The following is a 21,509-nucleotide window of genomic DNA, read 5'->3' on the forward strand; positions in this document are numbered from 1 at the left end:
AGGAGCCGTGCCCTCCTCTGGCAGCCGCGCTCCGACCGGCCGCAGCTCCCTCCCTCCCTCCCTCCGTCCGTCCGTCCGTCCGTCCTCCCCGGCTGCCGGCCGCACATCGCCTCCCGGCCCCGCGGGACGGCCCCGGCCGCCTCCCGGCGCTCCGTCCATCCCCGCGGCTCCCTCCCCACACGCCGGAACCCGCCCCCGCCGGCCGGGCGCGCCCCCGCGGCCAGCGCGCCCCCGCGGCGGGCGGGGCGGGGCGGGGCGGGGCGGGCGCTGCTCCCGCCCCTCCCCAAGGTGTTGGCGGCGGCGGGGACGCGCTCGCTGCTCGTGCCCGCGCCGCCCCCCCGCCCGCGCTCCCCTCGGCTCTCCCCGGCTGCGGCTGCTCGGCCATGGCGGAGCTGAGCGCGGAGCGGCTGCGGGCGCTGCCCGGCAGCTGGAGTTACGGGATCAGCCAGGGCGGCCGCGTCTTCTGTGTCCGTGTGTCCGTCCCCGCAGCGAGGAGGCGAAGAGCACGACCTGGCTGCACCCGCTCACCGGCGAGGCCGTGATCACCGGGCACCGCCGCAGCGCAGGTAGGACCCTGCCCGGAGCCCTGCCCGGAGCCCTGCCCGGAGCCCTGCCCGGAGCCCTGCCCGGGGCCCCCGGCCCTGCCCCGGCTCGGCCGCCCCCGCCCGCCCCTGGCCCGGGCGGGCTCAGCCCGGGGTCCCCGCGGAGCCGCCGCAGCCCCCCGGGACAAGTCCCGATCCCGCTTTCCCCGCACTTCGCGCAGTTGTTCCCCCGGGGTGAGCAGCGCTGCAGCCGCCGGGCGCTCCTGCGTGTCCAGCCTGCTCGCCAGTTTCTTCGAGCGCCTTCTCCCCCTGCCCCCGAGTTGTGCCTGTGTAATGTATCTGTCTCCGCTTTCCCTCCGTTGCCTTGTATCACCCCTGCGAGGCTGTGTAGTTACCATTAGAGACCGCCTCGTTCCTCTCGTGCTCCTTGCTGGCTACCCCGGTTATCCACCTGCATAGCATCCTTCCTCACTTGAGCACGAAACCTTTCGCCGTATTTCTGTTTCCAGCGGTACCTAGATTGAACCACGATAGGTGTACTAGAAATGTAGAGGCTGATTTCGCTAGTCACCTAGAAACCCTTTTTCTCCCTGCGCTTCCATCTAGGCTGAGAGTCTGTGTGGTTTCCAAGTGACTGTGAGAGGTGGAATAGGTAGGAGGAAAAGGGACTTGAAACATTAGAAATAACTTGGAGGGAGGAGGGTGGAATCAAGTCTTTGCTTCTGCTGTTTGCTCCACTCTGGAGAAGTAGCAGCAGGAGGTGCTGGAGGAGGAGGATTTACAGCAGACACTCTGGAGACCCGGAGCCAACTCTTGACTGCTGGAATTGCACACAGGCTGCATATGCCACTGGGAGGTGGTGGAGTGTAGTAATACGTGCAGTTGTTTTTATGTGTATAATCACTTGGATAATCACGGGGAAATAATCTGCAAGTGAATTGGTCTGTATCAGATTATCTGCTTTCATGTTTGGTTAATACTTATGCATTAAGGAATCAGAAACAGCCTTTTAGAAAACTGTGGACGGCCTTTCTTTTTTTTTTCTTTTTTTTTTGTAGTTTTTGAGTTGGGAATAGTTTAAAAACCACAGGGTTCTGTTTATTAGAACTCTACAGTTTGATTTGCAGCAAAGGTTCTGTTGTTTAAAAGAAGTCATTTAATGCTTGGGAGTAGAACTACTGATTGCTGTCAGGCTCCTCTTCCTCCTGCTCTCAGTGCTCAGAGAGAGTGGCCTTCATCTACAGCAATATGCATGGGGGCAGATGTGTGTGAAGTGCTTTTCTCATTCAACACTGGCATTAGCTGAGTATTAATTCTTTTTTTAAACTATTCCCACTGTCTCTGTTGACTGATGATGATTTCCCGGTAATTTTCCAAGTGTCTCATTTGTTTCTGCTGTTAAGTGCCTTCGAAAGGAAATGCAGTTTGCTTTTGAGTGTCTGGAGTATTGTGTATAACAGAGTAGAGTTATCATCAGGTAAATTAAACTTATTTTTGAACACAAGACTGAGACATGACCTTGGATACATTGGCCATAATTCATCAATCAGATACCAAAGTGTCTAAAAACCAGATCTGTTCCTAATGTTTTCCTCATTCACAAGTATGTAAATGAATCTCTCCATACACAGATATAATCAAACAGAATTATTCTGAGGTTTATCTCTTCTTTTGCTCTGACCATTGTTTTGGAACCTAGTCAAAATATGTTCAAAATGCATCTATCTTCTCTTAAACAATTTTTGAGTGAATGGCACTTCTTTTGCAGATGTATATTATTGCAAAGCTCTCTGTTAAATAATTCTGTGAGGCATGTTCTAGACGGTGAGGAGAGCTTTGTCCTCCAGTATGAATTGAAGTGCTTTTTATTCTTGCAGCTATTCAGCACTGGAAGGGTATTTTTTGCAAAGTTCTTATAGCAACCATAAATACTTCTGCTGGAGAGACTTCCTGTTTGCTGTACTTTGCCCCATTGTCGAAATACACCTTGATTTTTTGTTCTGCAGAAGACGGGAGCGAAAAAAAAAAAGCAGCCAGAGCAAATAAGTAATAAGGAGGATGAAAACCACCACATAACCCAGACTGATTGCTTTCTTTTTCTTTAGGAATGCATTCTTGCTTTTATAATTCAATGAGAGAGCTCTATGTATCAATCATTATTTTTATTGACAGGGGCAAACTTTTAAGGGTGGTGGTGCATCTAGAGGTGCAATATCTCCAGAGCTTCAATCACACCAGGAAACTGTTAGTTGAGAGATTTTGACCATTAGTGGTATGGGTTTTTTTTATATCTGGACTCCTGACTCCAAAGAGTGGTAAAAGAAAGGAAGAGATATGCCCACATTCTCTACTAGATTTACATGGAAAATGATTTTCATGTAAAATGCAATAGAGTTGTAAACACTGCAGGAACACTTGTTAGTCACAAGAGTGGTGGAATTATGCTAATACAATGCTAATGCTCTGGTATAGTTGATATCGTGCCTCTTCAGGAGCTTCTGACTTGCATGGAACTCAGTTAGGTGGATTTTTGTTTAGATCTCTGCCTGCCAGGTAATGTGATGCTGCTCAAGTTCAAGGCAGGGAGATGTGGCGATGACCCCGAGTTGCTGGGCAAAGGGACCTTAAACAAGGGCACACTGAAGCCATCCTTGTTATTATTTGAGAACAAGAAAGCCCAATCAGATTTTCAGGCGTGCAGCTTCTCTTGGCTCACAGAATTCACACTTAGGCAGTTTTGTGAGTCAATTCTGAAATACTTGTTTCTGGGACTAAAGGTTTCGACATGTGGAATCAGACACCGTATTTCAACTCCCTCAGTGTTAGGGAGTAGACCAGTATGGCTAGCATCATTTCAGAAGGTAATTGGAATGTTTTGCTGCTTGTTTTCCAGACTTGCCCACAGGTTGGGAGGAAGCATATACTTTTGAAGGTGCAAGATATTATGTAAAGTAAGTTGAATGTTTGTCACATTACTATAATTTTCAATTAGTTTGTCTAAATGTCACTGTAATTTTGAATGCGTTCCCAACTGAACTTGAGTGTTGTGCTGTCAATCCAAAAGGTGCATTTAAATTTGTCATAGGGTATGTAGCCCTTTTTTTACTGAATTCTGCACAGCTAAAACAATTTCTTGACTTTTTGTGTTTATTAAAGCTGTTTGAGGATGCAGATTCAAATGCAGTTTCTGCTATGAATGTAACCATCTGACAACAAATGTCCTTGCAATTCAAGAATACCTGGAATTTGTCTGTTTGCTTGACATTTGTGTGCGTACCCTCTTGTGCCATAAATGCTTTCACAAAGGCAAGATTTTACTTCATCACTGGGAGAAGAGTTGATTTCAGCCCTGTTGGCTAATTACATTGTTTAAAGCCACACTGAAGGTTTAATTTGGCCATTTTCTTTGCAGACCTCCTGCTTCTGCTTCTAGCATTGATTTCCATTATTTATTTCTTTTTTCTTCTGGTTTCAGTATGTTTTGAGGAGCACGTTCACTGTGGTAGCCTTGCTGTGTGTATTGTCTTCTTGGATGAGAGACATGAAAATCAAGCTCTTGTGTAGAAATCCAGGGGGTGTATTGGTTGGATCTGTACAAATTTCTTACAAGCTTTTCCCCTCCAGATAGTTAGTCCATTATTCCTTATCTGGAAAATTTTTAAGTGGCTAAAAATACACTATGTATATTTGGTTAATATGCTTCTTTTTCTTCTATTTAACAATTCACAGGCTTTTCTCAAATCATTCAGGAGTTTTTGCTCACTGCACTGTGTTTGGTTTGCTGTCTTTAAGCTAGTAATGTCATTAGTGGGGTAACTTTTATGAGTGAACTTTACAGATAGAGTTTATAGGCTGCAGGTAGGTTTTTCCTGTGTTGTAGTGTTGAGCACAAGGTTGCTGCTCTGTGTAAGAGGCATTGTAGGCAGCGTGAGGTGGCTGTTACATGTGTGTTTCATGGTTGATTTTATATGAGTGTGTTTGATTTGGTCCTAAACAAAAGTTAAAATAGAGAGCATACAATAGAGCATAATGCTCCCAAAAATCTGACCAGAATAGGCACTGTGCTGTCTACGAGGGCAGATTATTTGTTAATAAGCAAGTTGTTTTTCTGTTCTATTCCGCCTTCTTGCAATTTACATTGCAGGAGTGTTGTGTAGCAGTTGACAAGAAATACACCAATCTGAGGACAAGGATCCATTAAAAATTTCACCTCAGGAGTACTGTGCAGATTGTTAAATGATGACAAGTGAGAATTAAAGAAAGCTGTGTTTGTGTGTGTATACAATATGAAAAAAAAAATATTCTTCTGGACTTTGAGATGGAACCTTTTCTTGTAGAATAAACCCATGAACAGAGTGTTGGCTAGCTGTAGTAACTGGAAAATAGCAACTTGAGTTTTCCTGAATAAACAAGTGTGTGAACAGCTGTTGTACAGTAACTGATGCTCTTCTGGCCAGATTTACTGAGTGCTGAGTTGGTTGTGCACCCTTGTCCTTCCAAGATCTTGTGTTCAAGGTGCTGCCATAACTGTGAGATGTGCATGGAGCTGATTGTCTTGCTGACAGCCAACAGAAAATAGCTCTGTTTGTGTTTGGAAGTTGTGCTGCCTTTGAAAACATGTTGCACAAACACTTCTGTGTGGTTTGAGAGCTGTAGGAGGATAGCAGGGATGGTGCTGTCAGGCCTGCTGAAAGGTTCACGTGGTCTGACCAGTTTGGCATCCTAAGTTAAATACTGGTTTGTTGTGTAGTGTCTCAGGCTGAATTTGAATTCCTGCCCGGTGATAGCTTCTTTTAAAGCTGTCTCGCATTCCCTCTCTGTGCTGGTGCTAGAGAGGATGTGAGAGCTAACGAAGACAGGGTGACAACGTTATAATCACTGTCTTCTAATCCCAGGCACTGTAACTCCGGGTGATGTGTTGATTATAATAATTCTGGTTGTCTGAATTTTAACTACTGTGGGGCTTCTGCATGAGGGGCAAACAGCACGGGCTGTTGTGACCTTCTGCTATACAAACACCCCCACATGTGGATTTTTAACCATAACCTGCTGATTTGTGTGTACTGATTTGCTGAATGTTATTAATACCCAATTACGGCGTAATAAAGCTATGTTAAAAACTAAAAATATTGAAATCTTGTTTGTGGTTCTGGAAGAAACAGATCGTTTTATGTTCCATATGAGTTACAAAGTTACAATGAAATGAATTTTAATGTCATGCTTTTGGTGCTTCATCCGCTGAAACCTGTCTGTTGGATTGCTGCAATGTTTCCAGTCAGAGTTAGACAAGAAGGATAGTCAAGTTTCCTGATCACATAAATAATTTGACCTAAGTTCTGAGGCACAGCTTCAAATATGTGGGTTGAATAGAAATGTTTAACAACCTTCCTTTGTGGTAAGTTCTTATGCTAGACTGTGTTTGAAAATAAAAACCTTTTGAAAATTATTCCTCTGGTTCTTTAAAAATAGGTCTTCAGTGTTCCAAGTGGGTGTGTTGCTGAATCTATTACTGTGCTTTTTTTGGCTTTGATGTAGTAAACACTGTATAATCAAATTGGGATAATGTCGAGGAGATAATCGTCAGCTAAATCTTAGCATTCCTTGGACTGGCATTTCAAACAAATGACTCAGTTTACAGACTGCATTGAAATGTGATTATTTTTAAAGGACACTCTATTTTTCTTGGGATGTGTGCACTCGGTTTCAGAATAAGTAAATACCAAACGGTGACTATTTGACACTTTTTTTTTCCTCTCCCATGGCATTGAATTTGTTCTAGTTTTAAGCTGGAAAGATACACTATAACAGGGAGAGATAAGGGGTTTTTCCCTTTGTATACTGTGGTTTTCTTTTGGTGTAGGGTTGTCTTAATAAGTTGATGCTAGCTAGGACTTTGACCTTTTTTGCATGTTATTTTTTGGGTTTTTTCGAGTAGTAGAATATTTGCTAATGACAGAACCATTTCCCCACATCCTCCTCACCTCTAGTAAACCTGAATGACAAAAGGTGTAGTTTGCTATTTGGAGTTAAAAAGAATGTGCAATGTGGTGATACCTTGTGTATGTTCTCAGGAGAGTGGTTGTGTTGTTTAGGGGTTTTGTCCCTTTCAGAGTGAGAAGTCTGGGTTTGTTTAATTTACATTAGACCTGTGCACTGACAGCCCTTCACTGGCACTTGGTGGGAACTCCAGCAATAAACTTTGCTGAAGTAGTGCTTGGTTTGGTATTTATACAACTAAACTTTTACCCAGAATATAGGTCCCCTGACTGTAGAACCAAGACATTCAATTACAACATTTGTTGTTTTCAGTTAAGTATTGAATCTTCTGAAGTAAAACTCATGGGGCTTGAAAATTGTGATGCAGCAAACTTGATATTCCTTTTGTCCTGCTTTGGGTCTCTCACTGGCCTGGTTAATTGTGCTGAGTGTATTGTGCACTTTGAGCTCTGGAAAGTTAAGGGCTTTACTCCCAAAACACATCTAAGCTGGAGAGTAGTATGGGGAGCTTAAGTTACTTATGTTATTTATAAGTGCCTAAGGAAAAGGACCCCATGGGACAATCCCATTGTGATCCTTCCCAGTGGAGAAGACAGACCTGGTCACGGGCCACAGACTCCTCATCTAGTAAGATCATTGAGAATTTCCAGCTTGATCTTTTTAGGATTTTGTGATGACTTCATAATCTTTAGGCACCGAAGCACTGGGTTTGAGTACTATAAAATTACATAACTGTGTATGTGCATTTATGTATTTGCATAAGAAACCCCTTTTGGTGGTTAAAACGACCCAATGATCTAAACTCAGGCACTTGCTTCCTGTTCTTGCAGTTTTGGTTCTCATTGCAATAGTTCTGAATACATGTTCAATATTTATGTAATTTTTTGTTTTCCTTTCCAAACAAGGGTTATATTATATTATTTAAATTGCTAATTTGTCAAATAAGGTTGTTCTAAAAATCAATCCAAATACAATATTTGTGGAATTTTGCATCAGTTTGCCTAGGTTGGCTTGTACAGAAGTACTATTAGGTAAGCTGTTTGGATGTTAGAATTTGATTTTTCTCAACTTTGCTGTAGGACTGACACTTTTTGGGCAGTAAAAAAGCTGACTGCAGAAGTTCTTAAAAACTCAAAGAATTAAGAGGGTTGAAGTTTCATTTTTAGGGTTTGCTCTTGAAGTTTACCTTTTTCTGTATTCATCAGAACAGTTTTTTCCTGTTGCTAGCTGAATCAAGGCATTGGCAAACCCTGGCCACAGCCAAGGTGAATGCACTGTTGCATCAAACAGAGGTTTTGTGTGCTTTTATAGAGGCTTTTTGTCAGTGCAGGTTTGTTTATTGTAGACATGTAGCTTGAAAATTGGGAAGGCAAGAAAAATTTATTAAGTGATTAAAAGGGATAAGATCTCGTTCAGCTCTGAGTTTCTATTGTTTACTAAAATAAACCTGTGCTCATTGAGAATTCAGCTTTCATTTGAACCTTTGTCTTTTATGTGCATTCTAAAGACCCTTTCCCATTCAGATGAGACTTTCTCCAGAAAAATCAAAGAACAACCAGTAGTGTTTGCAGAAAAGCCCTTTCTTGAAAGGAAATTGGACTTTGAGAAAAATATGAACAGATCAAACAGTTTTTCTCCAGGACTAAAAAATCGCAGTGTTCCTCCTGGAAATTTAGTTCTTGTTACCCCTAACCTTTATTTTACTAAAATGAAGAATAAACTCAATTCTTTTTCTTACATGGTATGATCTGTAGGTCAAATAATGGTGTGTGGGTGAACTGGGACGTAGCTACAAGCTATCCTGTGCCTTTTGTAGTGAGCAAAGCTGTTCAGATAAGGAGAACTTTTTTGGGAATGCCTGCACATTTATTATCTGTTTTAACATTTGCTTCTTTCTTCCACTGAAATATTTTGAGAACCAAAAATACTGCAAAGCTCAAGCTGGGTGTGGAGGTGGAAGGATTCTAGGCACAGGAAGAGATGGGTGTGGGTCAGAGGAGAGGTGGGACTGCATCCAAAAAGCAGCTTCTTATGGGTTGGATGTGGAAGGACAAGGCTGTAGGTAGTGCTGTAGTGCAGGGGAAGGCTAAAAGGGTGGGAGAAGTTGCAGAAAGGGAAAGAGTGGAGAGACAAGCAGGTAGGAAGGAGCAGTGGCAAGTCAGGAAAAGGAGTGGGAGCTGATTTCCTAGGAGCAAACTTAATGGGATTTCTCCCAGAGGGAAGGGTGGCAAAAGTTCACCCTGCAAAAACAAGTTGTCTGACTCGTGTGCAGGTCTGGAAGGGCCCATTATCCCTGGCTTAGGAGTCTTTTTCAAAGTTAGTCTGGGAGGTGGAATACCAAATGTGAACGTTAGGAATTGCTGTGCTTCTAAAGGATCTTTTTGCCTATGACGTCTGTGGTTGATATTTTGAGCTGTCTCTTTCCTGCAGTGTGTTTCTAAATTGGGCAATACCTTAAATGCTTCAGTTTCACTGAGAAAGACTTGAAAGCATAAGAAAACTTACTGATTTTTTAAAAATCTTTACCAAGTTTTTCAACACTTGTAAGAATTGACAAGTAATTATTTAAAAATACAAAAATACCTATACATGAGTAGTCACATGAGATACTGAAGTCCATGAGAAAGATATTGAAGACACTCAAACTTTTTTGATATTTGTTAACAAATTAGTAAATTGGTCTCTAGCTTTAGATCCTTGTTTTTGAAGTGGAAAGATCTTTTCCCTAGCTTTGGTCTTTTTTTGGTGATTAAGTACTACTGGCAGATAAAGTGGATATACTCTACATTTATTACAGTGAAGTGAATTCTTGCATGGTCTTTCATGTGTGAAGGATGGCAAAAAGCAGAGGAAATGCTCATCAATCAAAACTTTCATGTAGGTGGTTGCTGCAGTGTTTAATAAATACAGTAGTACATTTTTTTTCCCCAAGCCCTCCCCCCTTTGCAAAAAAAAAAAAGATAACTGATGTGCCTTCTTCAGACTGATTTTGGGGCACATACCTGTATTTCATCTTCCTGTTGTGTCTGGGTGCTGCACAGGTTCTTTTTCTCTTCCTCACCTTGGTACCATATCCTGCAGCACCCGGAGCTGAGGGACACTTCCATAAACCTCACCTGGTGCCTTGTGAACTACTCGTTGTAGCTCTGTTTGCTAGAGCTTTTACAGGTCCAAATTTTACCTGGTGCCTTTTATGTTCTGCTTTTGCTTTAAAGGAGTTGCACCCACTTTTCTTTTTTAACCCTGTGGTCTGACGGAGTTTTGTTGTGCTGATCAAACCCGGTGTCTGTTGTGGTGTTGCGCCAAGCCTGTTTTTCCTGCACATGTTTATGTTACCCCAGCTCTTATTCTAATGAATTAGACTTCATGAAACCTGAGATACACTCGGGCTGGCAGTGCAGAGCACTCCTCAGTTCGCTTCTGTGTGCTTGTGAGAGGGGGAGAAGGCTCTTGTGGAGCTTCAGGCAAAGAAATCCTTGCTGGAAGCAAAGCTCCACAGCCCTGACTGCTGGGATTCCTGCCAGCGTGGTGCCTGGATATGTGTTCTTTTCTGTGTTTCAGTAAGTAAATACCTAAATTTAAACTCTTTCCCCTTCTCTCTCTCCCTCCTCCCTTGCCTTCTTTCTTTGGAATGTGTGAGATAACCATGCCTTGCAGCTCTCTCCTTGCATTTGCTTGAAGGTGAGGTGTTCTCTGACAGTGATGGTGAGGAGGGAAGAAGCTGCATCAGTGGTGGCCATCAGAAGTAGAAATTTGGGGATGGGAACTTGACAGCAGAGGCACTCCAGTAAAACTCTGCTTCCCAGTGCTGGGTAGGACAGGGAGGTCTGGTTAAATGCTTGGTTGAGAAGTTTCATCTCTTCTTCATCTCTGCTCCAGACCTATGAAACTTGAATACTTATTTGAAATCTATGGGGTGGGGAAAAAAAGGGTTTTTAAGACAGTATTTTGAATTTCTGTGCGGCCTGTGATTGTCTTGAAGCTTTATAGAAGCAATTAAAAAAATACTTGCATATTCAGGAGGTTCCACAAACTTAATTCTTCATGGCTTTCTCCACTGTGATTTAGTAAGAACAATTATTTGTAAGGAAAGGTACATTGCCAAGCAACCTAACCTTTAAAATTGGCTCTCTGTTTTTACTTCTTCCAGAATCTATAAAAAATCATGTTTAATAGAAACAAGTGCTTTAAAAATAAATCTTGTGTTTTATTAACTGGAAATGTTTCAGTGTGTCAGACCATGCAAGAGAGGTCCTACTAGGAAAAGGTATTTGGAAGCAAAATGCCTGGTGAAAGCTCCAATTTTCAAATGTCATCTTTGCCATCTTTCCACTCCAGTATTTCCTGGAAGCTTTTATCATCTACTCCCTGAATAAGTAGGATACCGTAATTGCACAAATCCTGCAAAAATACAGCTTTGGATTTTGTTCTGAGCTGTACTACTAGCAAAATTCTGTCATTTTGGATTTTTTTTTATTCCCTATTTTTTTATTTAATCCTGAAGATTATGCAGCTCCTGACCAACGTCTGTAAGATTTATCATTTTTGAGACTATTTTTGAGATGAGTAAAAACATGTGATGTATAATCTAAAAATTTTTTTCAGTGAACTTGGTTTATAAAAAGGACAGAAATCTCTCTTTTAAATAAAATTTTGTGAGCAACAAGAATAAACACGTGATGCTCTCAAATGCTTACAGTGAAAAACAAAACCTTTTAATCTTATTTACTTGAATGCCTGAAAGAGTAACTTGGTTTCCTCTTGGCTAAGACTGTGAGGTGGAGGGTTTTGTTGTGGATTTTAAATTTTGTTCACACCATTTTGTAGGGTTACTTTTGTCTTTTTTGATGTATAAGGAAAATCCTCTAGATGAATATAAAACTCTTTGGTTGGAAATTTTTGTAAGGTTTGATGCAAAGGTTGACAAAGAAAGTTGCAAACAAAAATACATGTTTGAGCAATCAATGTCGTAAGATCAAGTGTTCATTTAATGATGAATTTTAATCAGAAGAATGATGCAAGCTAAACCTCATTAGATATTCATATCATCTGTTCTGATCTGAAATCTCTCTTGTGGTACAAACTCATCTTCTCTGCTTGATGTGGGGATCCGTTGCTTACATGGTCTGAAACACTGAAATATTTTCAGTTGGTAAAGCACCCAAATGTTACTATTTTTTTTTTTCAATTAATAGCATTTCAGCTTGTGCTGATTGATCCATCTTCTTTGTTGTATCAGCAGAGTTAAAATAATTTGATTTTTGAATCAATAAAATTTTAACTTGTTTAATTGAAACCTGAAAATATCCCTATTACAGTGAATTTTGGAGGAATATGGCACTAAAGTTACCCTAACCCACCTCAACCTTGCCTTGAAATGCTGTGAGGATGAGGCTGGAAGGAGGCAGAGTGTGAATTTTGCTAACCCTGCTGCAAAAAGTGTTTTATTTCCTTTGTACTCCTCTTCCTCTTGTATTTCTTCATCTGCAGCTCCTGTCTGTCTGACGATTCAATAACTAAATGAAAGGGTTTTTTCCTGTAAACTGAATTTAAAAGTTTCCCAGGTTTAGGATTGCCACATTAGTGATTGCCACAAGGAGGAGGGTTAAAGGAAAGTTTTTTGTTCTTTAGAGCAGATAAAGTGACAACAAAACCATTAAATTTGCCTACTTTCCTAGCTGAATATACTGCACAGTGCATAGTACACAGCATAAAAAGTGTCATTTTAGCATTATTTAGATGAGTGATGCCTAGTAGTATGGTAAAGTGACTTCTGTTTAAATGCAAATCTAATGAAAGGGTATCCTTTTGGTCTTCCTGTTACCACTAGTGTTTATATCTTACATCTATATGTATATATATACACACATATATATATACAGAACACATTGTTCTTTATGCCTCTTTTACAGACCACCCACTCCCAAGTTTCTTACCTGGAACATTTGCATTTTACTTCACTTTCAAGGTATAATAAATATCTGAACCTTTTCCTGAAGTGCTCTTTATTCTTGCATTCGAAGCTACACACTTTGCAATGTGCTTCAGAACTGAGCTCACTCTGTGGTTTTCATCCAACTTCAGGTGAAAGTGCCAAACCTGTCTAACAAGAAATTCGGGATTTCTGGTGCCTCTGATTGCTCATTTTGTGGTTCAAAACAACAAAAAGTGCTATCAAATTCAGCAATTCAAATACCAGTCTTTTATCCTGTTCATTATAATCTTTTGTTTGGGTGACTGCTGCCTCAAAACATTTTTGAGTTCAGATATGTAAGTTCCTTGAAAATCTTGCTGTTTGGTTGCTGAAGGAGAACTAGAAGTGAGACATAAATAGAAAACAGTCTGTTGATTAAAGTGGTGATGTCCTATTAGGCTCTAAGTGGGGTTTCGCAGCCCTTGATGATTTAAGCAAAGATTGCATCAGGCTGAGGAGTTGGAATTATCAGCATCCTGGTTTTAAATAAGAGGGGGAGGAAGTCTTTTGCTCAGTAATGGAGTTGTTTTTTCTTTCTGACTTTTAGTGATGCTGTTTTTATGTCATTAGTGCAGACAGAGACTTCTCAAACTTTTAATGAGGATTGAAGGTACCATCATTTTTGTCAAGTATTGCAACCATTAACTTACACAAGAGCTCTTGCTTTTATTATTTTCTGTGAAAAACTGCATTGTGCAATTTGAAACAGGGTTTTAAAAGGCGTTCTGGTAACTTAAGGCTTTTATTTATTTTTTCAAGGAGCTGAAGAAATGAATCTGGCTCTGGTTCAGGACCTGTGTGTCTCATACACTTTCACCAGGCCTGATATACAGGAGATTATGTTGCTGGCAGAGTGAATCTGTAAAGAACAAACAAAATTTTTCACTTGTTTGAAGATGGGTTAAGCACCTCTAAGAAATATTGGAGTAGAATTTGTGGAAAATTGGCTCCTGTATTCCTGTCTAATTTCTTTGCAGCAGTAGGAACCTGAATTGCAATGAATGGAGGTGAGCAGGTTTTGGATTTAACAGCTGGGTTCACCACGTGTCTCTGTTAGGAGTGGAGAGGGGATGGTCAAAAGCAGAGCTTATGGAGGATTTTATGGTCTGGGTTGTTTTTTTCTGTCCAAATTTGACATAGACATGTCAACCACAACAAAAAATTCAACACAATGCAGACAAAGCTACAGTTGGCAGCTGTTAATTTGTTTTGATCAGAGGCAAATATTTCAAGTCTTCTGATCAGTTTATTTTCCTTGAGCTAAAGTAATTTGGTTTTTTAGTAGTCTGAAAGCCTCTCTGCACCATTGGTTTGGAAAAAAAAATAAGGATTTATTTATATCAGAAAAACAACTGTCTCCAAGTCTTTGTCTCTTCAGTTCTTCTCCTCTTCTGCTGTTTGACCTTCTCTTTCTCTTCCTTTTTATTTTATTTCTGTGTACATGCCCTTACTGTTCACCCTACTATTTTCACTGTTACTCTGCTTGCTTCTAGCACTGGTAGCTCAAGTAGTGTTAGACATGATCTTCCCCAGTTGGACTGCATGCCAGATTTTCCTGAGGGGAATGTAAATACTGCGAGGTCAGTGCAGTATCAAATGCCTGCAGCCTGAAATGAACCCAGCAAGATTTTCTGCTGTTCAGTCAAAATTAAAGCCTGCTCAGGATACGCTGCTAAATGTTGAAGAGTTGAGACTTTGAATTGTATATTCAACTTTACAGATTTTTAATTTTATTTTTTTTTATTTTAATTAAGCTTACTTTTTTCCCCTAAAGTAAGTGTGCACTAGGGACTACTCACTAGAATTGTGGTAATTAACAGATATGTTTAGAAATCTCTCTCTGTAAATTGATGGATTAGATTACTTGATTTATTTCTGAAAATGAGGAAGAGGTGTATGTGTGTGCATGCTCACCTGCAACATATTTAATACAGTGACACTTAAACATTCAACTAATGTGCTGTTAATAGCAAATAAAATCTTCAGCCCATCTATTCCTCTGTTTTTCCCCTCACCTCCTTCACTCTTCCCTTTCTCCCTGGACAAGGATGGAGAGGGGTAAACTCACATGGCAGAGCAAAAACAAATCGTTCTTTATGACTTTCTCCTGTACTTCAAACAACCTGCTGGTCATTCTTTCCAGGGAGAATTGCACCCTGTGATTCCTTCAGATCAGTGATGCTCTTTAATTTGCCATATGATAGTTTGAATTGCTTGCTAGGGGCCAGTACTTCTCGTTTTACAAGGAGTGGAAGTAGAGATGAACAATTGAACTTGAGGGGTTTTTGCTTTGTAGGGCTGCTGTCATTAGACTGACATACTTTAATTCTATTTGTCTTCCAGACTGTTGTCTGTGAAAGACTGGCTGCTATGAGTTTGGGGAAGAATCTGTCTAATTGAAGAAATTAGAAGAAAATAACCTCTGAAGGTTAATAGACAAGCCAGGGGTTGAGTTGTGTTTTGGTATTTTCTGTTGGCACACCATGGCAAGACTGATTCTTTCTCCATTTCTCTCCAGGTCTCTTAGATGTCTTGGTAATGTCACTGTGATAACAGAAAAATACGATTTGTGGTCAGGGAATTTTTGTTGGTTTTTTTTAAAATCAAAGCTGTTTTCTTTTTGGGAGGAGATAAATAGTGTTGTAGTCATTAGATAAGTCCTTACTGCTTCACAATGTTTTTGTTATGTTCCTGGTAGAGTTTCATGTTTTTGTCTTGGAGACTTCATGATGCTCAGATGAAGGAATATTTGGTTATTAAATACAACACTTTGATTTTCTCAGTGGATTGAAGTGGGTATTGAAAATAACTGTTAGAGGTATTGATGAAAAACTACAGTGCTGAACACAGAATAAAAGAGATTTTAAAATGAAAAGCATTAGTAGCTGTCATGTAAGCAAAGTAGTGTTAAGTTCAAATGAATACATTAGGAAATACTCCTTCTGAAGCAAAGATGAATGCATTATGGAGTGTAAAACTATCTTTCAAGAATAGCACTAAAATACGTTCCTTGAACAGCTTTATTAATACTTAGTTTTGTGCCATTGGACAGCAGCATTTTTTCCTAGAAATGATTTACTTGGGAGATCAACATTTCATACCTTTTCTCTCTAAAAATTAAAAGATAAAACACCTGTGTGCTGATAGACCCTTGCTTAAAATATTCAAGTGAAAACTCAGGCTATTAGATGTGAAGGAGTAGGAACAGCTCATCTATCAGTTCTTTCTTTTAAAATAAAATTAAAAGCTATTGATGGTGCTTAATAGAAGAATATATATGTGGTGTTTTTGTTGTTGTTTATGTAATGATATAATAGGAATTCCCAATGTCCATTTGAAAACGATGGGAATTTCATCAGCAGGATGACAAGAAGTCTGGCATGTGGCTGGCTGGGATTTGTGAGGTTGGTTGGTTTGTTTTTTACAACACTGTTGAATTGGGTTTTGGAAACACCAGTAAGTGCCTGACTTCACCATCTGGATTGGCTGAGGTTTGGGTTTTGCCTGAGTGAACACCACGATGTCCCTTCAGCTCATCACTGCATCACTGATTTCCCTGGTCTGATTCTGTAACCCCAGCGTTTCTTTTGGGAAAGATCCAATATTGTTGGCTGAGATGTCTACAAGGGAATGTAGTTTCCAATGTTTGTTTGGTTTTTTGGGTTTTTTTTTTCAATCAAGTAGAACATTGATCTTTTTTAGAGGCTTCTTTTGAAGTGTTTAATGATTCCTCCTCATGAGGTGTGATGATTAAACATAGCATCCCTGTGCATCATTAAAACTTGAAAAAAAAGTGCTGATACTTGTTTTTCATTTCAGTAGGAAAGGGTGGTTGCATCTGCTGTCTTTTGTACAGCTCTGTGCCATGCAAGGCACGGTTTCTTCTCATTGCTGAGTGAAAAATACCTGGTGAAAGGCTCTGAGAACAACAGGGGTTCCGTCAGCGCGTCCACTGAGCGGGCTTTGGGATGACTTTGGAGCATCACCTCTGTGGTTTTGCCTCTCTGCAAACCACTGGCAGCTCTGAATGCTCTGAAATCTGTGTTTAAGCAATTTGTCTGCACCCCTTTTCTGTAGGTTAAGCTTTTCCTGGTCAGTGAAGATGAATTCTGAGAGTTTTGGGAGGAAATTCTCATTCTCGAGAAGGTGGCTGCAGCACCTCTACTCCAGGTGCACTTTCAAGTTGCATCTGTTAGATTTTGTCATCTTAAATAATTGAATCCAAAAGGAGAAGAGTTCTTTAGCATCCCTAAAATTATCTGGAGCTTATTGGCAAGTACTTTCCTCATATACAGTTTTTTAATAAGTATAAACCCAGCTTTTTCTTTGGATGGGGAGAGTAAACTGAAAGCAGATAATTGTTTCAAATCCTGATCACACCGCAGGCAGTAAAATCTTATGTCTGAGCAACCACTAGAATATCATCATGGAAAAATTAAAGTTACAGGAAATTATGTTGCTGTGGAAAAAATAATTTACTTTATTCCCACAGGCACTTATTATCAGGGCTCTAAACTGAAACTTGTACTTTTCTGCAAAGGATCATTGTAAGGAAAACATAATCGAGAGCCACTAAAATCTCTGGTCTTGTTTTAAGAGATAAGTTGTGCCATTTCACTGGTTGCTTTCCAAGTTATGTATTGAAATGGTAAAACAAAGCAAAAAATTTTTGCTTGACTGAATTCCACATAATGGTACATTCTTAACACCCAGCACTCAAATAAAAGAGGTGGAAATGGAGAAGAATGTAATTTCATAATAATTTCCATAATTTAGCAACTTGAGTTTACTATGTTTTTAAATATTTGATTTTTTTTTTTTAATTTGCATACGAAACCACTGCTCGTGTTTGCTCACTTTTCAAAGCATCTCAGCTTTTCATGCTCTTTAGGCCATGTTTTGTATTGCACAAAATACCATGGAAATGTTAGTTCTAGAGTTCTCTGGTGACACTGCTTTGAGCTATTTCTGATTGCTGTTCTGGTGATTCTTTGGACCACCAAAAATTATGTAAGACCATTGCTAGTTTGTAAGTTATCCTTGGATGTTTAATAAATTTATATATATTTATTTATTTATTTATTTACTTGCTTGAGGCGTAATAAAGAAGAGTATATAAATATTGTGTGTGGAATGAATGATCTTTGAAGCTAGGATTTTGTTTTCAGTAATTTGCTATACTCTTCCAGTGCTCTTACTTTGATTCACCTGGTGCTAATGGCCAGGGTAATAATTTGGGGAGAGCTGACTCATGTAAAGCTGAGGAGGTGCAGCTCCCAAAAAAAAAGAGAATGGTATAGAGTAGGAGCTGATGTGCATTGGTAACTTTAGAGATGTAAATATTTTGTGAGTTACAGCAGTAAACAGGGAGCTCTTGGGGAAGAGGCAGCATCCCTCTGAATGGAGACGTTTCTTCAAAATAAAACTTATAATGGAGGAAAGAAAATATCTACAAGAAAGATTGTTTCTCCAAATGCTCAGGAGTAGGATTGATGAGCAGTCCTGGCAGCTGAGGAGAGAGTGATGAACACCCTACATGAAATTAGGACAGGAATTTACATACAGGAGCTGTTTCCTTTAAGCTGAGAAGAACAGCAGTGTTTTCAAGATATGACCTGTCTTGGCAGTAGATGAACTAAATAGTGTGAATTCATCAAAAGTTTATGTATCTTTGTAACCTGTTTTGAGGCTGCTGAAGTGGTTGATGTTAAATATTTTACATGGCTCAGCTCTCCCTTTTAAAGGATTTTATTTTTATCTAACCAAAATTAACCATCTGCTTGTCAGAGATTGTTTTGCCACAAAAACAGATTAAAGCTTTTCATTGTGGTGCAAGATTAATAGGTGGAAGAATATGAAGTTAGAGGCCAATTAAAATATTTTCTTGGTTACCCTGTATAGGTAGTCAGCATTAAAAAAAAAATAAAAAGAGATGTGTAATGACATTCTAGAGAGAATTTATTTTGGTAAATGTTTTTTCCTCTTTATATACTTGTTCATTTTGACTACTTAATTGATTTTCTTCTATTTTCTTTATTTTTATTTTATTTTCCCATTTGCCTGGGGGGAGGGACTTTTTGAAATTAAAATAATAGCCAAAAAAAGCACATCTATGTAGTGTTAATACTGGTTCAAGGTTTTTCTCTATAGCTGACACGTAGGGTTCATTCTTTAGGTACTGACTTGAACACTGAAATCCCTTTCTTTGCAGATTTTACCACTGGTTTCTTTAGAAAAAGAATTAAAAAAATATAAGAATCTGTTTCTTATTTAAGATAACTAGGAAGAAAACTGGCCTCTCACTTTAAATGTGTCAAGGTGAATACTGAGTTCAGCAGTAACACAGAGTACAGAGGAGTATCAGCTCCATATTCTTTCAGACTTTCAAAGTTTTCAAATATATCCCAACTGTTGTCAATTGTGGTACAGATTTTTTTGTGAAGCAGGCACTAAAATTAAAATTTAATTTTGAGTTAAACAACAGCTTGTGCTTGTTTTTGGGTTTTTTTGGTTTTTTTTTTTGTTTGTTTTTGCCTGATGTGATTTGAACCTCTTGAAAGGCAACCTGCAGATAATAGATGCTATTTTATCACTTCAGCTTATGGAGCCACCAGGTCTTAAATTTTAGTGATGACTTTCCAAAGGTGGATGAGTTGGAGTTTGTGTTTTTCTTTTCTTCTTTATGTCTCCTTTTGAGCCGGTATCTTAATTGAATCTTTCATTTCTACTTTGCTAAAATTAACTTGGAGCAAATGTTGCTTCTTTAATGGCTACTCCTCTGGTTTGAGCGAGGAAATTCTGCATGCATTTAAAAAAAAACTTTACATGCAATTATATCAATTTGTTGCCTTATTGGTATTTCTAGTTCTTAGAGAGTCCTAAGCTATTCAGATGAGTGGGGATTTTTAATAATTTCATTTGAGAAGTAAAAAGTGCTTTTTGATTCTTAGGTGTGCTCTTTTTTGTCACAATGCCACTGCTTTTCACTGACCTTTTCAAGCAAGGATTTCTGGCTCTTTTTAACAAGATTTCCTTTTCCTATTTGAAAGGCAGCACTACTTGCTCAAATTCGATTGATATCTTCGTGATGCTAAGCTTATGAATTGACAGAATTGCATGCCCTCAGGATAGGAAAAAATGTAATCTATTGATATTTGGATGATATTTTATCACTTTCATTTAGGAGAAGAAGCAGAAGCTATGGCCTTCATCCACAGTGCAGAGAGAAAACAGGCTTCTTAAAATCAGACTCCAGCTGGAAAAGCCATGTGGCTGTAAAGGCCTGACATCTGAAATAATATTGTTCCAGTTCAGCGAGCTTAGTTTTATGCTAAAGTAGTACTGGTTTAACAGGAAAATGATATAACAGGACTGGAGACCCAGAGGAGTTTGACAAGGGTGATCAAAGATGGAAGAGCTTCATTTGAGGAATGCCTGCAATTCCTCACTGAGGGCTGATGTGGAGAGTGCAGGTCTTCAAAGTTAGAAATAGTAAAGTGAAGAACAAGTAAAGAACATGTTTGCTGTGTGTTCCACTAAGAGAGCTACCAGGAGGAATCACAAATCAAGAAGAGCTGGCCCTTGTGGCTGGTGTTCCAAAGGTCTGAAAGAAATGCCTGTCATTCAGGAAAGTGGCTGAAAACACGTGGAAAGTGTAGCTGGGGATGGTGTAGGCTGGAAGTCTTCAGTCATGGAATCCTGTGGTCACTCCTTTCGTTTGGTGTCCCACTTGTGAACATTGGAATTGCCAAAACAAGGCATCCCTGTGCATCCCTCCCATCCTGATGGGCTGTCCCAGGTGTTTGCTGCTGATCACAGCACTGCTGTGTGGATCTAACCTAGTTCAGCAGCTCTGGAGAGCAGTGTTAATTACCAGGGTATAAATATTAATTTACTAGGAGTAAATGAGAGGAATGTTGTTTTAATTATGGCGCTGCAGGTACTTAGAAATGGTCTTGCAGAGTATCTCTGGCTGGTATCTTATCACTAAAGCTTTGATGGATGCTGTGTGTGCACAAAGCATGGCTGCATGCTTAATAGTTTGCTTATAGTAAGGTTTTGGCTTTAACTTGTTTTGAAAATAAACTGTGTAAACATGAAAACCTTACTGATCTTCCTACTGAAGCTTTACTACACACACAGATTTAATGAGAGAAACATAAAAGTTATGAAATCATTAGATACTGTCTGCTGGCTGAGTATTGATTCAGACTGGTGTAATTGACTTTTTGCACAAAGGGGTTTGGGTGAATGAGTTGGAACCTGGCAAAAAGGTTTTAAAGCTGAATTGTTTTTCAGATTATAAATGGATTTGAAGTATTAAACTTGTACCTGCTTTCAGAAATCCTATGAGATCATTTTAGAGATAGTAGGAGATTAATTTAGATGATACAAGCTTGGGGTGTGTAGAGTAAGATGCTTACAACAGTCTAAATGATGAAATATTTACTTACTTGAAAAGAAAATCTTCTCTTTTTCTCTCCCTTTCTTCCCAAAAGATCCATTTTATCAAAGCACATGGGCATCTGAAGAATGATTTTTCTTCAACTCTAGATCAGTACTTGGATTATTAGGAAGTAACTATCTTTTCTATATTATTCTCTAAAGAAATAAATTGTTTGGAAAATGTAACAAGTGGGATATAAATGTTGTAGAGGTTTAATCATAATTTAGACAACATTTTTCTCTGAAGTTATGGATTTGGATTTTTTTCCTTATAGCTAGTGAAGCTATGAATTTATTTGAGTAATGAATCCAGAAGCTTTTTTACATATGGATCTCAATGTTGGTCAGCTCTGAAAATGAATTTCTGTTTTCCTAAGAAAATAGTGTCAGAATACAAAGTTGCATATTCCTAAAATCTGACAGCCAAATACTTACCTTAGTATTGCTAATAGTAAATCAGTGTGGGTTGTATACACACAACTCCAAAAGGGTTTGGAGGACAAGAACCCTCTGTTAGAAGGTTCTGTGAAAGGTTTGATGCTTTGGGCTCA

The 21,509-nt window shown here is 39.5% G+C and overlaps 1 protein-coding gene across 1 annotated transcript in view; it reads left to right on the forward strand.

Moving 5' to 3' along the window:
- The first annotated feature begins 250 nt into the window (after positions 1-250).
- The window catches only part of LOC131586199 (pleckstrin homology domain-containing family A member 5-like), a 65,780-nt gene continuing 44,521 nt past the window's right edge, over positions 251-21,509 (forward strand). Inside the window, 3 exon segments of the mRNA XM_058853078.1 lie at positions 251-470; positions 473-566; positions 3,436-3,493. Coding sequence (XP_058709061.1) covers positions 384-470; positions 473-566; positions 3,436-3,493 — 239 coding nt within the window. The 5' untranslated portion in view covers positions 251-383.

Source organism: Poecile atricapillus, chromosome 18 (assembly GCF_030490865.1).
Source record: "Poecile atricapillus isolate bPoeAtr1 chromosome 18, bPoeAtr1.hap1, whole genome shotgun sequence".
Classification (NCBI taxonomy): Eukaryota; Metazoa; Chordata; class Aves; order Passeriformes; family Paridae; genus Poecile; species Poecile atricapillus.